This window comes from Lethenteron reissneri, chromosome 16, assembly GCF_015708825.2.
Source record: "Lethenteron reissneri isolate LAM-NWPU_2019-01 chromosome 16, ASM1570882v1, whole genome shotgun sequence".
Lineage (NCBI taxonomy): Eukaryota > Metazoa > Chordata > Hyperoartia > Petromyzontiformes > Petromyzontidae > Lethenteron > Lethenteron reissneri.
In genome coordinates this window covers 13,467,652-13,489,104 of record NC_083794.1, presented here as the reverse complement: position 1 = coordinate 13,489,104, position 21,453 = coordinate 13,467,652, and the positions used below count along the sequence as shown (strand labels likewise).

At 45.2% G+C, this 21,453-nt stretch overlaps 1 protein-coding gene across 1 annotated transcript in view; it reads right to left on the bottom strand.

The window, feature by feature from the left end:
• The window catches only part of FBXW7 (F-box and WD repeat domain containing 7), an 84,834-nt gene extending 74,746 nt beyond the window's left edge, over nt 1-10,088 (bottom strand). The window contains 2 exon segments of the mRNA XM_061552448.1: nt 2-433; nt 9,728-10,088. Coding sequence (XP_061408432.1) covers nt 2-433; nt 9,728-9,865 — 570 coding nt within the window. The 5' untranslated portion in view covers nt 9,866-10,088.
• Nucleotides 10,089-21,453: the final 11,365 nt, after the last annotated feature.

Sequence of the window (21,453 nt, the reverse complement as noted above, 5' to 3'; positions counted from 1 at the left end):
GCTGCTGCAATTCCTCCTCCTCCTCCTCTTCTTCCTCCTCCTCCTCCTCCCTGCCCTGTAGTACCACCGCTTCTTGCTCATCGTCGTTGTCTTCCTCGTCGTCGTCGCCATCCTCGTCTTCGTCATCATCTTCATCCTCGTCATCTTCCTCCTCCACCGCGAGGTGGTTGTCGGCGTTTTCTCTCCTCCGCCTGCCGATGCATCGGCGTCCCCGGCCGTTGAAGCTGGCGCCGCCACCGACAACGCCGCCCCCGCCACTCCCTCCGGCGCCGGCTGCCCCGCCGCTGCCCGCGCTCCCGCTAGTGCCGCTGGAGCCGCTGCTGCTGCCGCCGCCGCCACCGCAGGTGAGCAGCTCGCGGTTCATGTCGAGCACCCAGCCCGCGATGCCCCGCACGCGAGTCAGCTCTTCTACGGACTCGAAGCCACCCAGCTCCTGCACGCACGCACACAGACGACGCGCAACGCGCAAGCGTTACCCGCAAGCTCTGGAGAAGACCGTTGTTGTGGGGGGCGAATCATTTTATCGAGCACCCCGTAATGTTTATCAACATTCTCTGCCTGCTGCTGCTGACACGTGACACGCTTTGATGCTCTTTTAGAATGAGTCAAAGTTATGGATAGTGTGTTAGGAAGACGTAAATGATACATGTGTGTTGCTAAGAATGGAGCCAGCGTTTTGAGGAATCTAGTACGCTCACCGCTGCTCGCTCCACACAGATCCTCTGTGTGACTGTTGGCTGTTGGCGCAAGTGCTGTTTGCGAGCACCTGTTAAGGCTGACAATGCACTTAAAGGTGTGGCGAGGTCAGCACCATGTATCCCCAGTACACTAGGTGTGTCATGACGCATGGATTCATATTAAAATGGATTCTTACGCTCACAATACATGCATCAAATTATGCATGCGAGAATCAATTAGTTCAAATTCGTACACGTCGTATGTAATGGGGTCACGTGACCCCTCCAGCCATTAGAGGCGCAACAATCCCCATAATGTAAAAAAAGTATCGATTCTTGAATCAAGTCACAACCCTAAATCATTACCATTAATTGAAGAGTGGGGGGGGGGGTGGATCATTGCACGCATAACCTACACGCTTGCACCAGGTACTGTTTTAAGACCGAGTTTACCTAGGAGTGGACCAGAACAGGCTGGGATACCACTTGCCATCGGTGTTATCCAAGCCTAACCCACCGCGCCACTCTTCCCCATGACACACATAGATGCGCAGGCAAGGAGCGCAACATGTGCACGGTCAACAGGCAGGCAGACCAGTTCCAATACAAACTGTCGTGGCTTTAGATTATTCACCGTTAGTCGACATGGGGGCCAATCGGATGAAAATAATATGTTTACCGGCTCATTAAAATTTGAACGTACAGCAGATCATAGCAAAGTTTAACTCAATTTCATTCAAAAACCGTACGGCATGATACATGCATGTTATTCACGTGTGCAGTGACAGACTGAAATGTCCAACAGTGAAAGATGTGTTATAGCTAGAGATTACGAAACAGGCAATGCTCATATTAACTCATTGCTGTGTGGTTAATCAAAGCCAGTGCTCTCGATTAATAATGTTTTTAATTAAATGTATGCAGTATATAAAATAATTTTGCTTCCCATTTCAAAAGGTAATGAACAGTCTGACGGCAAGTCATAAGGTAAGAAACCACAAACAAATCCAATTTTAATCATTTAAAGCCAGAATCAAGTAGTTTTCAGAACACGCGTTTGCAGACAAAATTTGAGCCAAAGCGGAAAGCAATAACCTTCAAAGACTGCTGGATAAAATGTTCATTTTTTCATTTTACAGCATGTTCTACATCTGTAAGTGGAGAATTATTTCTCTGGTGTATTGAGTGCAAACTACTACATTACAAACATACAACACTCATCTTAAAATGTGGGTCGGATGTCAGAACAGGAACAAAAGAATAGGTTTCAACTCACCTAATTTAAAAGCATGGTTCACCTGTCATCCTGCTCTTAAAAATATTCCACATTATTGCTACAAAGAAGGTTGAGGAACAAAGCCATAGCATTGCCAGTTACTCCCCTAAAGACACAAACTCAGGAGTGAACCGACCGTTTCATACTGGAACCTTTGACAACCCACTCTCATCTCCGGCCACTGCTCTCAGTCCAGCCTTGAGATGTGGGGGCAGTCTTTTATGATTCAGACAGTCAATGGATCTCAACTGCCATTGTAGAAAAAGAGTGCTCCACTTTACCAAAAAATACATGCTTTTATTCCACACATCCGTCGCTCATTTGCACCGGTCGGCATAATCAATGACCAAAGATTCCCTAACAAAGACAAGAAGTTTCCAGACATGCTGCACAGACAATTCTGTACTTAACAGTGAAGCGGGAGAACTCAAATCCTCTGCATATGAGAACTGCTCCCAGGGGGACAAAAAAAAACTTTTCCTCAACTTCTACTGGGAAATCTACGTGAAGAGGAGTTCAGCAGTGATGCATTCACTTCAGTTTCCTGCTAAGGCACAAAGCCACACGTGTGACCCAAGCAACCAGGACACTCTGCCATGTGTGCCGCATAAAAAGCAGCCCAAAGCAGTGCATGATAAATCCATGGGGCTCACACTTTCGAAAAAGGCTGTCTATTCATGAACTATTAGAAGAACTCTGCCCTTCTTATAAAAATGCACTGGCTCCTCATCTCCTACGGTGTCTGTTCAAGCTCCTTACGCTAAGTATATAAACCTCTTCATGGCCTTGCCCAACCGTACCTCGCTTCCCTCAATCTCTCCCACTACAGGTAATCCCAGACTTACGATGGAGATGCGTTACAACGACCCCATCGTAAGTCGAAAATATTACAAGTCGAAAATGGCCTAGCCTACCCAGGAGTCTTAAAGAATGGTGATAATTTAGCAAAACAGAGCAACTTACAGTACCGTACTGTATAAACTATATGCATACAGTACATCCCAGCAGCGTCCCAACGTACAGTATCGTACCTCGTACGCTGCTGCATTTGCTTGCCGCGCGAAATGTGAAATATTTTACAATTTTGTCGTATCGCTATCGCCATCGTAAGATCGAAATATCGTAAGTCGGACCATCGTAAGTCGGGGACTACCTGTACTCCGAACCGTTCCCACCTCTCCTTGTGCACAATCCCATTTCTGCTCCTTTTCCCTACTTGCCCCCTTGCACTAGAACAAACTTCCCCTCCACATTAAGCAGCGAGAAGCACCCTCCCTCCCCGTGTCGAGTTTCCGCTCCTTCCTCAAGACCCACCTCTTCTGCCTGGCCCATCCTTCCCTCCATCCCTAGGTACCCCCGTAATTCCCGAACCCAATAACCTCGCCTCCCCATACCCCATCCCTATTCACCATATAACTTTTACCTAACCCTCGCTGAACCACTCGTAACCCTTGTAAAGCGTCTTGGATCAAGGCGCTATATAGAAATATGATAAGAATGTTCTTCGCGCACTTGGCCCTTTTACTCTCTCCACCTGGGTTCTTTGGCGGTACGGTGGCAACGTTGCCGACAACAGCCATCTCCGGTCCGGGGCAGAGCACACGCAGCCCCTGCGGCTGCCTGCAAACGGCCCCTACAGTGTAACTTCACAGCCATGGCCAGCTGCAAACGAACAGCCCCCGGAGCCTTCCTGGTACCATTGCTGTTTTAAGTTAATGTGTACAAACAACACGAGGGGGGGGGATGCTTTGCCTTGATGGAAAAATGCCTTGCCAGTTTAATTTCCTCCACACATTTCAGAAGAAATTGTCGCTCGTTACAAATTCTGGGTCGCGGTTTAACCAATTATATGCCATAATTGATTGTCATGGCCGACAGGCAGACAGATACAACCATTACGAATAACAAGTGAATAATCTCAATAATGACGCAGTGGTTAGAGCACTGTGTTATATGAATGGATACAGCAAACATCAGTGGCGAGTGATATTTGAAACCGGCCTGCCCCTACCAACCTGACATGGGCAGTAGTGACAAAAGGCTATAAATTGTAATCTTAGATGGCTAACAGCAGTAGACAAGTAGGTAAATCTTCTCCGTAATAAATGAATGAGGAAATAACCGACTGCTCTCCGATTGTTGTCAAAGGGTAACCAAACTTTAAAAGATGTATCACTCCCCACACAATGTTCGATTGCCTTGTGACTGCATTCAGAACGTGTGACCTTAGTGCCCCAGAGGGTTAAAATCACTCTGCAGAGGAGCACTCCATAACTCAGGAGACGCATTCCCAGGCCGTCCGTGATGTTGGAGGCAAAAGTCAGAACATTTCACTTATTCATTTCCTGTATATCTTTTTTTTATACAAAAGTGATACGATCACTTGAGTGCCCATATAGTTTTGTTGGACAGATTCTGTGGAGATTGTTTTTACTTAATGTTGTATCTATCTTTAATTTCAAATAAAAGGCTCCGTTTCTTTTCCTGTCCAGAGGAAAGGAAAGCAATACAGTTCGAGACGCTTCTAATGTGATTAAGGCAAAGCTCGCATCTCATTGCGCACTCACAGCAGCTCAAGATTTACTTATATTAACAGCCATTAGCTGAGAGCAGTTAAAAGGCCTTACCCATAAACAGCGCCAGTGTAGCTGTTTTCCAGCCAAGACCGTAACCCGTATACCCGCAGCCCATCAACAGCCTGTGGAAGCACGGTTTTGGGTGACTGAAATAGGAAGGGCAAGGCAAAGGCCAGTGTTTGGAAGGGACTCAACTAAAAAAAAAATTAACACCTGCCCCCTTTCGCAGTCAGTAAATCACACAGCCCAATTTATTATCAGATCTTCTGCAAGGGATCCCCTGGCCATATCGATGCGACATGAGCCGGTCGAGCAAGCAGGCGGGTAGCTGCCCGCCCTGACTGACTGTGAAAGGGCTTGAGAAGGAAGAGTAAAGATATTCTAAAAAAACACATTACAATAGAGATGAAGGAAAAAAAAACACCGTCTTGGATGCGTCAGGACATCCGCTGAATTTTAACCACGCGGCCACTGTAAACACGTACAGGACAATGGGCTGTGGTGGTAAAAAACAAATTATGAGTGGGATATGAGCAGGGAAAGGGGGGGGGGTGCTTTTCTTATTTCCAGGAAACAAATCACAAAGGCATGCATCACAAGTGTCAGTTTTGTAGCCCCCAGGGCCTCACTTAATTCAGAGGCATCAAAATAAACATTAAACCCAAACACTGCTCCACAACCTTGAACATTTCAACTCAAGGTGGCAGCCACAGTGACATCAATTATTACAGACAAGTGAAATGGCAACTGTAGGCTATACACATGTTCTTCCCCCCCACACGACAAGGTCTTGCTAAAGATGCATTATTGATAGACCAAAAGCAAAGCGGCGACAGCGCAGAAATTCTCAGTAACACTTCCGTGTGCCTAATTAAAGACCGGGCACCACATTCAAATTGAACACACGGTGCATTATCACTTTCAAACAAACACAAAATAAATATCCAATCTAGTGCACTAAAACACCAGCAAGTTATGCTGATCAAAAACAGCAAAATTATGTGCATACAAGGACAAAGTAAATCGCTGAAAGAAGTTTTCACCCCTTCGCGAGACCGTGAGAGATGTTGGTAGCTTGGGAAGGCCTTCATCCAGCAGTTGATAGATCATGGCTGATAATGACAAAGGAATAAATGAAATCACTGAACGAAGACCATCACCCCAATTTTCAATTACCTTGACGCCACTTATACTGTAAACCTTGCCCATGGTTCCAAGCTGCCTCCTCTTCAACCGAGACAATATGTTCAAAAGAGTTACGAAAGAAAACGTCAGCCACGTGGAGTGGGACCGAGAGGCACGGCAAGGCCACGTCTGCAACGGCAGCGATGACGTGCCGCAGCCTGTGAGTCGTGCCGGCCCAAGACCAACAGAGAGCAAACGCTGGTGGTGAACACAGCCGCACACGCCCTCTGTCCCACCCATCAAGTGCCCGGTACGTCCCCCTCTGCAGTGCGTGTGTTTTTTAAGGGCCCTTTTTTTTGTCAAAGTGTGAGCGCAAGTCTTATGCTTGAGCTGCCAGTGAACTCCCTTTCCCTCACCCCTGCCTGTCCAGTTCACCACCCCCGCTGTCCCCGCGGCATTCACCATCTCCCTTGCCGGACCGAAGCCCCTGGCGGCTTTGCTCCTGGCGCCGAGACCTCTTGTGTGATTGTGTACACAGTGGGTGTGCACCAGCTTTCTGGGGGTTTCAGCAGAGTTGGGGACTGCGAGCCGTTTAAAATGAGATTGTGGTGTTTCTGAAACCATTAAATATTCAATGATGGGTGTGGGTTAGGTAGACAGTGGTGCTGCCTCTCTTTCCCTCCTCACTGCTGCTGCCATTATTATTCTGCCAAGCAGCGACAAATGAAGGCCCCGTATACATCCTCTTTGCATTTCAATTGCCAACTCTAAACGCACTGGCGTTGAGAGTGAAAGAAAAATGTATCAATGCGGCAACATAAAAAAAATGAACCCATAAGTATTTTTTAAAGGTCAGATGTGGCCATGACCATATGCCAATATTTGCAGTTTGCTTAAAATTTTAACAAAATGGAGAAAGAGACTGGAGATGGTGTCAACTCACAGTAAACGGTGCCCAATCCCTACACGTCTTTTGGTTTGAACGAGATGAACCCAAGGAGCACATGCCACACGAGTAAATATTGTTGTGCCTGTTGTGCACAAGCCAGCGGCTTCACAGCAACCTTCAGTTACAGCAAACACATTAAGCGGAACAAACCCGACGGCCAGACAGAAAATACAATCAGTGGTTTCCCTTCGATGGTTAATTTAACCAACCCTCTGAATCCAGCCACCTCAATCCAATCTCACACCCTCTTGACACTACCCAGCCACCCTCTCCACACCCACACGACCACTCCACAATACATTACGACCTCCCATGGGGGTTCTCATAGCACATACGTACACTGTACACTGCATAAATAGCAGCGCAGACCGAGACGTGAATATCAATAATGGAAGATACTCAAACATTGACAAAGAACCCCGTATAGCCTTAATAGAGTGTTAGGGCAAGTGCTGTTAGCCAGCACCCATGAAGGCCTGTGTGGTATATGAAGGGCTGGGTGAGCAGCACCACACCTAACCACATTTTTCTCCCTAGTGGCGATGTTTATGCACCGGACCAGGTGGTCATTTGAGGCTGAGTCAACCTAGGGGAGGCCCAGGACCAGTTCAGATGTTCGTCATCGGTGTTGCCCTGTGAGCGGGAATCGAACTCTGCTTGCCAGGGTTCGTAGCGCAACGTGCTAATCACTACACTGCCGCTCCCCACAAATGCTCAGACAAGACACACATGATTGAATTCATGCTGTTGATAGTGAGTGGCAGTCTAAAGGGATGAATTGACACACAGATTAGGTCACAAATTATCATAATAACGATACTTACCCACGACCAAAAAACTACGAATACACCGATCTCGTCAAGTCGCAGACGCTTAGCAGACTTGAGCCTGGATAGAATTTACATAGGCGACCACGATGCACAGCAAGTTGCTGCTGTACATTTCTGGAGCTATGCGGTAGGGATCAGAGGGCAGTGCAGAAAAATCCATAATTGCACTGTATCCTATGCTTCCAAGTCTCTTCTACCTGCCTTGACCTTACAGACGAGTTTGGTGAAAGAATGATCAAATAAACTCCACGACCCACATGACATGGGGAGGCCTTCATCCAGCAGTGGATTGAAGTCCTGTACACGTGCAAACGTAACTTTATAACAGTCTGGAGAGCCAAATTATGGGTTCTTAGTGGTTTTGAAAAACACGCCATGTGCAATTTTAATTACACGGAAGGTGAAATCATCTTGCAACTTCTCCTTCACCCAAGCCAGTGAATCCTGCCAGCTGGTAGCTGCATGCACGCACATGAGCACATATGAAGAGCTTATGTTACCTTGGGCATGATCATTATGGCAATGACGTAGCGATACAGTGTGAAGCTCACGCGTCAAGGCTGGCTAACATTTCCTTGCTGTTTTTCATGCCACCTGCCGGTCCTGCCATGGGCTATTTGTAAAGTCTAATTGTTGTTATCATCACCGTATTATAATTATTTGCATTAACTTTATTATTTTCCACCCCCGGAACAATGGCAGTCAGCCTCATTTTTAAATCCTGATAAGAAATAACGTAAAAAAAAAATAACAACATTGTATAATAAATAAATAACCCATAAATCTCATGTGAGGAATTTTAAAAAGGCATGAAATTCCACTGGGTGAGTCCTGTAATGAAATCAGGCACGGTGTCGAGCTTGCCAGTGGCAGCGATTCCCGGAAAAAAAGTATCGCTGCACGTAAATTATAGAAGCGGGGGGAAATTTATAGATAATTTATAAATATTTACAAAATAAATAAATAAGAACAACAACAAACGCGGGGAACCTGCACGCAGCAGGATTCTGAGGGGCACATCAATTATGCAGAATCCTCTTCAAGCATCTCCCACAGATCATTTCCTGGGGGGGGGGGGGAGTTGCTATTGATCAAGGCAGTGGTCACATTAAGGTGACTAAGGAGTCTAAAGGCAGACTTGCAAGGGAGGAGAGATGCTCTCTACATTCTATTATCCCGGCAAGCGGCAATAGTGTTCTAAGATAGCGGTAAGAGCAACCGCGGAAAGGCGGCAGTGGCGCTCACAAAAACCGGGCTTCGGGAAGGCGTGTTTAATTATGCATGCCGGACGTTCGAAACGGGTTTCAATTTTCGGATATTACACACAAAAAAAAAAAGGGAAAATGAGAATGATGAAATTTAAATATTATCTTAATAACCTCTTTCAAAGAGAACTGCTCGGCGAGTTTAAATGCAAGACAAAAACTGTAGGTTACAAAGCCTTGGAGAATCACTGTTTTCAAGTTTATTACTCTTAGAAATTGTGTGTTCTAATGCATTTAATTTAAAAAACCTCAGGTAACTATTTATATGATTTACAAACACAAATAACCTAATTATAAATACGCTTAAAGAAGGTTAATGATTATAGTTCATGATAAAACAGGAGTGTGAGCTCCATTGCATAAGCTGTACCTGACATCATGAGAAGACCATTCATGTAATTAAGAGATGTTAACTTTCAATACATTTTTACACTTAAAACAGTACTTGAAGGGAGGAATACTGCCCGCCTATGAGTTAATCATAAATACACAGGTTACACTAAGACCAGTTACTAATCCAGAAGTTTAGGAAATTGGCACAGCCAATTTTTAGATTTCACATCCTGACTTCTCTTATGACAGATGGGTATCCTCCAAACCCAAACCCAACCCCACAACTCCTATTCCACACAGTTACTTACATGTAATACACTACTGTAGTGCAATCGATTTTTCAGATTATACCCAGAAACTAAAAATAAAACCACAAAGAAAACAACATCAACTTAGGGGACAAAAATATTAAGTTACGCGGCAAAAAAAAAAAAATTCTGGTTAAAAGCCAAACTGGCTCAACACCCAGCTGCTGCAAAGTCTTTGCTCATCAGCTTAACTCGATTTCAATTGTTACCAAACTCAGCCTACAACAAACACAAATGAGCTTAACAAGGAATCAGCGAATAAGGCGCTCGGGGTCCCTGCGCGGCTGGCGGTGGGACCAGGCCGAGCGACAGGACCGCCAGGGAGCACGGGGCACGCCTGCCGGGGCGGACAAGACGAACGTCGCAACAGCAGCAGCGGAGCCATTACCTGCAGGCCACCGCGCTTCCTGGGGGAGTGCTGCCGGGACGAGGAGCTGCCATAGCGGGACAGCAGGTCGGCCAGCCACGGCGTGCGCCTCAGCTTCTCCGCCAGCGCCGAGATCACGCTGCACCGGCACCCGCACATCAGCAGTGCCGGCTAACGCGTCGAGGTGGCTCCGTACCTCCCCGCCGTCTTCAAGCTCCCAACCGTTCCGTAAAGGCACCAACACCTTTATCTTCTGCTCTACCCGACTCTCTTATCTTCAGTAATGTCTTGCTTTGCTTATTTTATGTCTCTCAATGGCTCTTTATTACACTCTTGCTGCCATGCTCAGCCAAGAATGCAGGACGAACCCGTTCCTACCTATGAGCTGAGCTAGCAGCCTCACCAGCACGTCCCTTCCCCAATCAATCCCATCCTCTCCGGTGCTCCCAGATCCCCCATCACTCTTCCCGCGCTCGCGGTGTACACGCGTGCGCCGGCTTGATTTACCCAATCACGCATCCGGCGCCGGCCAATGCGCATCCATCTCGCCGAGGAGCCAGCTGTCCCCCAGGAAATCTGCTGCTGGCAGCGGCGCTCTCCGCATCAGCAACAAGGCCTTTACATTTCATCAGTCAATAAAAAGGCCTCGAGGTAGACTGTCAATGAAAGCGATACGGGGGTGGCTCCGATTTACAATTCAGAGCCCCGCACGAGAGGCAGCACGCAGCGCATCTGTTGTGGCACCGAGGAGCAAACAGTACAATGCCGCTGGAGCCGGTAATCCCTGCGTCCACTTCTTGATTCGTTTTACCTCTTGCAGATGAGAAATCCCCCAAGGATCCTACGATCGATAAATGAAGCGCGGATAAAGCGCCGTGCTTACAGCTGGTCAGCCAGATCGGCTTGTGAAGCCGTTAGCAGTGAGCCTCCGCACAATCCCACGTCATCTCTCCCTGTGCCGCCCATTTTCAGATCAGAGGGCACGGCACTGACCTTTGCATTATTTTTTCTTTCTTTGTACCTTTGCACCCTCTTTGTAGGCAATGCCTCTTTTCAGCAGTCCCACAAGGTGAGGCTAGCATGGCACCGTTGTACACCAAGAGCATTCCGTCATTGCGAGAGGAGAAAAAAAGCGTCGTCACAAATTGATGGATTTGATTTCTGTGCGACCAATCACAATGGAAGGACCTCACTACAGCAGAGCCAACGCTTTCCCTCGCACGTGCATGCAGAAAACCACGACGTAATAATTGCCTCCGAATGCCGAGACACCTTCGCCAGCGGTGCACAATCATCACTGCAGACCATGGAGTGCAAGGACTGCACTATCTGCCGAGTGAACGCGGTATACAAACCCTGTGCAATGCATTTGCCCCGTACCAATAATTGCACGAGCTCATAGAAATCTGCAGTTGGATGCTTTGCGCAGGGTTGATGTCTCCCACAAAGACAACCTCTGCGATGGCACTACCAGTGTTCTGCTATTGGCCAGAAAATAACCACAATCCCAGCACAAATGCGCTGTGATGATTACTTCAGAGATGCAAGTACATTGCATCACTTACTATTGTTGTGGAATGACAATTTTTTATGAGCTGTAAAATATATGCACGCTGTTATACGGTATAATATTACAGCATTGACAGCAAGTGGTCTTTCCCTGCATAATTGCCTGCTCCCTTTAGCAAGCAGATGTTGAATTTTTGCAATAAATTCCTTTCTGTAATCTGAAGTTTGCTTTTCTTGCAGAAATCAGGTTGTAAATCAGCCTATGTGTTCCTGTAAATGGCGAAAAAATAAATTGAGTATTTTCAATGGACAATGCAGGGACTGGAGCATTTAAGTTTCCAGCTAGGCTCTTCAAAACATGGCAAATGGTTTATATAACAGAGGACAATGTTCAATATCACACCATTAAGCACATCGCATGACAGGTGTTTCTTGTGTGAAGCCAAAAAAAAATTGATTACCTCTGCTGACAAAGAGGATCCAGAAGTGCTGTTAGGATAAAGCTAGGTCAATGACTGATGGTAATATCTTGCTGATCAATGTGCTTCTTGTAAGCGGCATACACGTTCTTGTATTTATCCATCCGCTCTTTAACGTGACTATTTGAGATGGCTACAACATTTGCACATCATAACAATTATCGCCTCTCCACATGTCACAAAAATCTATGAAATGATGTTTCAATTTTAAATTTTAATTAGCAAATGATATTTTTATGAGCTTGTTAGGGAAAATACACATCTCACATTTGCATGAAGCTAGCCAATATTTATGGCTCGGAATTATACCACTGCCTCATTCAGAGCCAATGCTAATGTAGCCTCCGGGTAGGGGCATTGCGACTACCACTCATAATCAGGATAGTTTATGGGAAAAGCCCTCCTCATGAATTAGCGATGTTCATTAAAATGTCTCTTTGTCCTTGATATGATCCTGGACTTGACCTTAACGCCGCAAATGCCAAAACAATATGAACAATGATTTTTATATCTATAATTCAGTCGGCCGTTTACAGAAGGGAAACCCAACTCAAAGCCTCTTCACTTTAACCTATCCCAGCGGAGAAATAAACAAAGGACGTACATAATAAGCAAAATAAATGCGTGCGATCTGTGGACACTGTAAGGAAGCCACTTGGACGACCACATTGGTCTTACAACCATCTTAGGAATCCTTGTTCCAACCTCCCTTTGCTTTCCTGGCAATTCAGAGGCTGGGGAGGTGATCCAACAGGAAAAGGTCACTGCTGTTCCATCCCTTCTCCCTCTCCAATTATGGCGCTAACCATACATCAGCTAGACCCAGCGCTATAATGAGCCAGTCATGGAAACGGGAAGAAATACGAACTATCCTACTCTTAAATCACCATATAGCGCGTGCTTGCATGCTGTTCTCTACCTGAACTATTAACTTCCCATACTATAAAGTATTTTTAATGGTACATGCTGTACAGCTGTTTAAATATACAGACTCTGACCTTCACCTTGAGATTAGAGTAAAAAAAATGAATATCAAATAGTCTTTCAACAGAGTGTGGAGCAATTTTGCAATGATTGTTTAATATAATTATCAGTATATTTGAAAACTTTTCACTTTCCCAAACCCACAAGTCCTCTCTAATTCACTTCTTGAATATCATTCAAAAGAGTGTTATAACAAATTTTCGAGCTGTGAAATGCAATCATTATTGGTGCCCGTGGGATTGTGTGCTGCTAAGCAATGCCATGCACCTATGGGTCATTTAACACTACCCTGAAATATTAACGCACAGGAGAAAACACATTTATTACAAAATCCCACTCCCAATGGGGCTTCATATATCATACTAACACTGAAAACTGTTTGAACAAAACAAATTATTTGGTGATCCTGCACTGGCAGTGGTGCACAGGCACAGTTAACAAAAATAAACTTACAATTGTTTGTAAATAACACTGGCTTAAAATATATAATATATGGGCAATGGCGCTTCTTCGGGCAATGGATCATCGCCCGAAACATCACCATTATACACTGTTCCTTTTAAGGCAGTGTTAACAAATTTGTTGAGTTGTCTTTTTACTGAAGATTACAGCAGCCAAGAATACAACGAAAACTTTGACAATCCGATGAGACACTGCCACAGTATACACTACACAACACTAGACGTTTAAGCACAGTGAAATTGACAAGATAGCAATGCACAGTTTTAACGGTTCATTCATCACATCATCTGTACGCATTCCAGCCCTCGCCTACATGACACAATGTCAAAACCCAGCCTCCTCAATCGGGACACGCCTCTCCATCCTCCCACAACCCCCACACCAACTGCATATCGGTGCCCAGCCGAGCTAAGGGGTTAATCCAATTCGGCCTGCAGCAGAAAAGCAATTACGTGATCAGCACAGGATAATGAATCGCCCACGATGCAGAGCATCATGCGCGTCACGTACGAAGGCAGCAGCCCTTGGACTCGACAAGTCCTGCAAAGAGGGACGCTGCTGTGCGTTATTGCACTTGGCGTACGGGCGGCGTTTCATATATGCACGCGCACGCCTGCCACCGCGCACAGGTGCTTGGCGTGAGGGGATGGGACACAGGCCGAGGACTGTAATTGCTCCGGTGAACCCGACGATGCCACAAGGGGACAACCTGAGACAAGTTGGGAAGAAGAGAGAGAAAATAAAACCCCGATGCCATAAACATATTGTGGCGTACGGCTGAATGGGCACGGGTGGGTTTTGCCGAGGAGCACTTCAACTCCTGTCATCCGTCCTGGTAAATGAGGACCTACCCGCTGTATACACTGGCATTAAACAGAGTGGCATAAGGCGTGTTATGTCACACAGCCGTCAGCGAGCTTTAATGCATTCGTGATCTCCCATGCTCGATGTGGCACAATCACTTTTAAAAGTCAGGAACTGCGAAATGCCACCAATGTCTAAAACGAAGTGGAATCTTGATGAAACCGAAGCACTGGTGCACGAATCAGATGGTGAGAACATTTAACATATCATCCTCCGTGATGGGACATTTTGGTGAATGTCCCTGTATAGTTAATCGTGTGATATTGTGCACGTTCAATATCGTTGTAAAAAGTTTTAAGTGCCCCTGGCTTACAAGACCAACTCAGGTAATAATTTATAAACGTTAACAGCATTGAGAGCCACATAAATGATGTCCATCTTCAGCAATGACATATATTCCATGTAAGCACATTATAAATTAACACCACTGTTATAATTTGTATATGCAATATCAAGCATATTATACATTTAATTTGCAGTGCAAAATGTTTCCACGCAAGAAGCTGCTTACAAAGCTTTGAAAAAACACAAAAAACCTCAGCTCATGCAGACCACACTTAGTAATTTAACGCACACTATTAAGTACTGAATCTTTGTGGTGCTCATTTTACGGCTTAATGTAGTCGTAAACTGCTGCATTATTCAACGAAGAATAAATTTCACAACCTAGTTTTTCATTTTATTTACATCTTCCACAGCTCGTTTAGTAAACTGCGTAGCATGTTTTCGAAGGTCACGCCCGGACCAAAAGCGGAATTACACAAATTCGACAAGACAAATTAAATGTAAAAATCAATAGAGCAGGGCAGGATTGTCTGGAATGAGCTAGGAATGGGCAAGAGATGGTGTAGCGGCTAACTTGTGTGGTGTAACTTGTGTGGTGTAACTTGTGTGGTGTAACTTGTGTGGTGTAGCGGCTACCTTGTGTGGTGTAGCGGCTACCTTGTGTGGTGTAGCGGCTACCTTGTGTGGTGTAGCGGCTACCTTGTGTGGTGTAACTTGTGTGGTGTAACTTGTGTGGTGTAGCGGCTACCTTGTGTGGTGTAGCGGCCAACTTGTGTGGTGTAGCGGCTAATTTGTGTGGTGTAGCGGCTACCTTGTGTGGTGTAACTTGTGTGGTGTAGCGGCTACCTTGTGTGGTGTAGCGGCTACCTTGTGTGGTGTAGCGGCCAACTTGTGTGGTGTAGCGGCTACCTTGTGTGGTGTAGCGGCCAACTTGTGTGGTGTAGCGGCCAACTTGTGTGGTGTAGCGGCCAACTTGTGTGGTGTAACTTGTGTGGTGTAGCGGCTACCTTGTGTGGTGTAGCGGCCAACTTGTGTGGTGTAGCGGCTACCTTGTGTGGTGTAGCGGCTAATTTGTGTGTACGATGCAGTGGTCGTCGGGTTTCACTTCCAGTCTCCGCAGCCAAAACTTCCAATAATTTAAATTAGGTATCTACATGGAAGGGCCCACCCCCAAGTCAACACAACCGCTAAAGGGGTAAAAGGCGCAGCAGTATGTGCGTGCGCAAGTGCTGGAAAGGCATCACAGCAGCCCAGCCGAGCACTTTGCTGTCAATACCCTATATGTGTTGGGCAAAGAAACTAGTGTTTGCTAGCGGTACCTGACCAAACTTCTGTATAAGGAGTGCACAAAAGAGCCCCTTTCTTAGTTATCCGTTTGAAAAACTGAAATACTGAGGCTTAATGCTACACTATTAACCACGTGAAAAAAAAAATGTCCTCAATAACCTTTACTTTTCAAAATGTTGTTAAAGCACGTTTGAGCGTCTGCCAGGATCGTGACAAAACATTTCAAACTTATCAAACGCACATTTTACCTCCACACCACAGTACAGTAATTCCAAAAAATAATACACGGATTTGGTTTAACTGTAGAAATTTTGTTTAAACAAATAGAAATCTGTAATTTTCCAGTTATACGCTGTGTTATTTTAAAGTTAACGTAACCGTTCCTTAAGAACGGCTTGCATTGTCTCATTGCCAAATTTTCCCCGGCTGCAGTCCTTCTCATAACAGCCCTGCTCTCCCCTGTGTTTACCGTATTGACAAGACGATGAATGTAACTATAGTCGCAGCAGAAAGTTCCTCTCCACTTCACACATTTCACTTACAACCATCCCATTCAGGCGCCGCACAAACGGCCTTTCACGGTGTGAGCAAAGTTCTTCGGCCAGCCTCATCACGAGAACAGATTAGACTGTCCGCATGGCCCCAGCGCGCAGCCTGCCCAATTCATTCACATCCCCTCCACTGCTTAGCAAATTGCTTGCACGCAGCCCGCCTCAACAAGCGATGCTTCTCAGGGCACACCAGACCAGGGCTCTGTGCAGGCCCCCGTCTACCCCGTGCGCCTAGTGGTGGAAAAGAGTTGTTACTCCTCTGCACGCATGCTGAACTTCTTCCATACCATACGCAGCCAACCGTGTTCATCGGAGGTGCGGGGGAAGGATAACAAACTCAACACACAAAAACAGTTCTGAAGAAGTTCGTATTAAATCTAGATTTAAAAGTGCATAGCTCCAGTGGCTTCATGTCGGAAGAAAGAACGTTCCAGACAGCCTCTGAAACGGTGCGATGCGGTGACCATCTTTGTACAATGGCTAGCCAAAAGCCGCTGCGAGGATGACCGGAGTTCGTGTGATGGTTTATGCTCCTTGCCGATATCAGCGAGGTATCGTGGTTCATTTGTGGCAAGCACTTTTTGTGTAATGAGTGCGAGCTTATATGTCCGGACAAGACAGGGCACATGCCACTCATCTGACATAGTGTGGTGAAAAGAAAACTCGTGTGCCAGCGACATTGGCATTAAGTGGATTTTCACAACAGGAATGGGTTTATTGCCCGAGGCCACAAGGAAATAGCTATAGGTGCATTGCAACCAGTGGATGTACCGTGGCCTTAAAACAGGATTACACCTGCAATCATAGCCTAATCCAGCACAATCCAGAAATCCCACTCATAAACTCTGCTGGCCATATGTTTATACGCATAAATAGATGCTGAACAGGCTTAATATAATATTGTCGGTTTCATATAGGCTGACAGAAATTTTGAAAAGGTATCAAACTAACGTATACGAACACTCCATTATTTTCACGTCAAGAATGCCAATCCACATTGACATTAAGCAATTTTTCCAGAGTGCAAATACATTTATGTTGATGATAAATGTAAATAACCTCAATGCTTAACAATGAAGTGCAAATTATAGGTAAACCTAACATTACAAACCCTTAATAATCTTGTCCACTGATTTAAATTGTCACGCAAGCACAAACGAAAAAACATTGCACGGTGTTCATTTTGCAATAGTGTAATATATTTTAATTTTGCTGAAAGCTGGAATATGACTTTAAGACGATTACAAACCGCTACATACCGTGCAAGATTCCAACAAAACCCTGAGCAAGGCTTTTCCTTGTTCGTCTGTCGCACTGTGCCCACATTCAACTGCACCTCCAACACACAGGGTCGCTGTGTTATAGCCCTCGGCAACAAAGAGTTAATTCTGGGCAGGCAAAACAAAGACCTTTGCTACTCGGGCCACTGTTCACTGCAAAAATCCCTCTTTATAATTCCTAACCCATCTCATAATTCTGTAAGTAAACTGAAACAGCCGCTTTGTTCCCGAGAAAGGGCTCTTCCCCCAGCTCATACTGCATTCAGCCGGGAGGCCACCACGGATCCATCAGCAGAGAGATATACAGTGACAGCAGAGACTTTCTGAAGAAATGTTTGTTTAGAGAGGGGGGGGGAAACATTAAACTCATGCAACATCAACTTAAACTCAAACTCACCATGGAGCATGAATATCCTCCCCCCCCCCCAAAAAAAAAGTCGATGGCTTTCAGGAATGTTTAGATTCCGAATAATCGAATGTTGCAGTACATCACGGCATTCCGTACAGTAGTTGTATTTTACACCGCATACCTTTTCTGTAAACCATTTTCAGAGACTACAGTGAAGTAAGTGCGTTGCATACCAAGAGCATCATTTTGAGAAGGGGGGAAAAAAACATTCCAATTTCACCGAGGGCAAAGGGCCATTCGCAGTACATCATGCGCAACACGAGCAACTTACTCCGCAACCTCACAGCCTTTCGCCGGGACGATGAGAAAACAATGCAGGTCTCACCTATTACAACAACTACAACAATCGAGCCACCGCAACAAACAATAAAAAAAACTTTTCGCTCGCACGACTTACGGAATATAAAAAGGGCTACTTCTTTTTCCTTTTAAAAAAACAACGCAGCGCCTCGTCCAGAATAAAAGGCTACCGTGCCATACACAGTGACAACAGGTGTTCCACACATGTTGTGCACAGGTAACAGTAGGCGCTGTTTAAGTGGGTGGCTCACACGAGGCAGACAGCTTGCCCAGACAGCCCGAGAACCACCCACCCACCCAACACAACCCCCCCATCGTTCCGTTCAGTCGGCGGGGGAATTGACGGGGTGGTTTTCTAGGACCCTCACCACCACCACCCCCCTTTTCAGCCCGTTTCTAAGGGCTCCTTGCCGAGGAATGCGAGCACCCAGGGGCCGAGGGGTTACGCCAGCCAGGAAGCCGGCCCGAGTGGCCCTCTGCAATAATGTTTCTGTACGGAACGACGAGCAGCGCAGGCGAGCGCCTTTGTGGCAGGGCGCAGCACAGTGTTGCCCCCTCTTTTCTGATGCAAATGTCCCCGCTGGGTTTTGTCGCAAGGCCGATAATGTGCTGGGAAAGTGGACACGGAAAAGGAATGCAAACTAAGAGGGGACACGGAGGGGGGTGGGGGTGCCTCCTGTCAGGGTCGCATTATCCAATAGGCACATTCGGCACTGTGCATGGGGCCTGCTAAAACTCAAGGGCCTACAAACAAAAATTGACCGTGTTTTTTGTTGTTGTTGTTGTTTGTACGATCAACAAAAATGTAAACGAGATATCTTCTTGAATAAATATATTCAAAGAGCACAGTGTAGAAACAAAGAGGCAGTCAATGTTAGCCCGTTTTTTCATACGGTGAGAGAAATTAACACCGGAGATGAACTTTTCGAGATTTTTTTTGTTCATAGCAAAATTAGCAAATAGAATCTTCAAATGGTGTTTTTCGCACGAGCAGGCGAGTGAGAGCGGCGGTAGTTAACCATGTGTAGTAGCAGTGTAGCAACTGTAGAAAGTCATCACTTAAGGCCTACGAAACAGAAGTGCCGAAGGCCGAGAAGCAACTTCTTCCAGGCCTGCCTCCTGTCTGTTCCTTGGTTCCCCCTCCCCACATCGAATTCAAATACTTCGTTTTTTTTATTTCGTGCTTAAATAAAAGCAATTTTTGTTCACTCGTTTTTTTGTAACGCACATATGGTTTTATTTTGGTGTGTTTTTCTCTCTCAAGTCCTTCCTATGAACTGAAAAAAGTTGCCTTGAAAAACAAAATCTCATTTTATGGCTGCAATTGGAATTCATAAACTGCTACTTTACACTCAAAGTATCGTATATTAAGGCATTCTAATTATCACTACTTTAAGCAATGTGATAATACGAACCATCGGCACTTAAAAGTTTCCTTTCAGCAAAAATTTTTAAATAAAGGCGATCCAAACATGTTAGCCAAGTACAATATAAAAGGATGCAACTACAATACAGAAAAATGTACTTTTGGGTAAAAAGTATTGTAAAGCAACACATTAATTTAAGCCAGCTAGCTGAAAGGCCACGACATTAATGTGTTTTCCCATTCAAACACTGGGGGACACATGCTCATCTACTTAAATATTATTACATTTGGTACGTTTACCATCTTCATGAGTCCCTGTGGTGTAATGTCGAAGCTAGCTCACAGCACATATCGTCCTGAGGCAGTAAGTTCGATACCCTATCAAAGTTTTTAAAACCTCCAGTCCGTATCTCTAACCCAGCACAGCCTCTGCTGAATTATCGATTACAACGATTATGTTACAGCTCCTTCAGGGCTGATCAGCAGATATTTTGCTGGACAGTAAAGTGCGGATATACCCAGCTGACCAGCTCTTTCAACCCATGTTATTAATGTGACAGAGGTTAAATGCATCTACAAAAGGGAGCAAATCTGCCTCCAGAGGGATTAGCTGTATGTGCAGCGTTCACCTTTACCTACTAACGAGTCTGCACTATGCATAAAGCAGTAATATTTAGGATGGTAAACGTAACGCTTCCTTTCACATCTTTGTGAGGTATGTCACAGTATGGAACGATGGTGCACTGATAAATGCACTTCGCTATAAACTCACCAACCTGAGTTTGATTCTCAACCCACAGCTAATATCAGTCCTGAGTAATATATGAATCTGTCCTGGATCCCTCCATCACCAATCCACACTGAACAACGTTAAGTATGGTCAAACAACCCCCGTGACCAACAAAGCATGGGGAAGACTTCACCCAGCAGTACAAGGGCTTTAAATTATATTCCACAGTGCCAGGTTATGTTACAGGTAAATTAAAATGATTAATATTCTTAAAAACCATGTCAACAAACCGAGTGTACACTAATTTAACAGATTTGTATAATTTAAATGCGCTATGATAGTATTTAAAACATCTATTACTTACCATAAGATCAGGGATATTAACACCACACATTTTTTTTCAGGTCTCACGGTCTATAAAACATCCCATTGTAAAACATGTCAAGTGCAAGTTAAAATCCCAGACTAATTGGCAGCTCTGCAAAGGGTGCATTGGCCAAACAGCTCGCTAAATCTATGTTTCTATGGTTCGGCTTATTTTTGGCACAGATAAAACACACTGGGCAATACATTTTCGATAAGGTAAATTCTTAGATAACATTAAAGATGACGGTGGTTAAGTTATTTCGCCCGAGCAATTAAAACATGTCATAGATTACTAAAACCAAATATGTGCTGAAAATTAAGGACCTAACTGAGAAGACCACACAAAGTCTAATATTCCAGATTGCACAGTTCAAACATGCACAGCCATGGGGCTAATTACGGGCCGCTTATGGCCAACATTGGACCACGTTTCCCAGGAAGTTTTATGTTGTCGTTACCTATTACTTAAAAGCCAAAAGGTTCATGGACACCGAAACGAATCCACGTGTCTTACGGTCCCCAGTATATGCACCGTTTTTCTGAGCACTTTAACCGCAAAAGGTCACATCAGCCAATGGCCTGTTGCATAGAAAAACTTCACAGTGATCTTTACCCGTCTTAATAGATTTGTAAAACGAAGCGTAAATGTAATCTTTAGGTGTTTTATGCAACTGATCCTCTGCCCACTCACCCTCCCAACATACAGCAGCCGGACGCACACGTAACCATGACACAAAGCGGGACACCTTGCCACCAATATCCAAAAGCACTCGAGTATTAAACAAACCAAGCCTTGCGACAACACACGGCTGCAATCATACAACAATAATAATTACGAGCATTGCAACGTTTGCGATTGTGACATTCATAGTGGT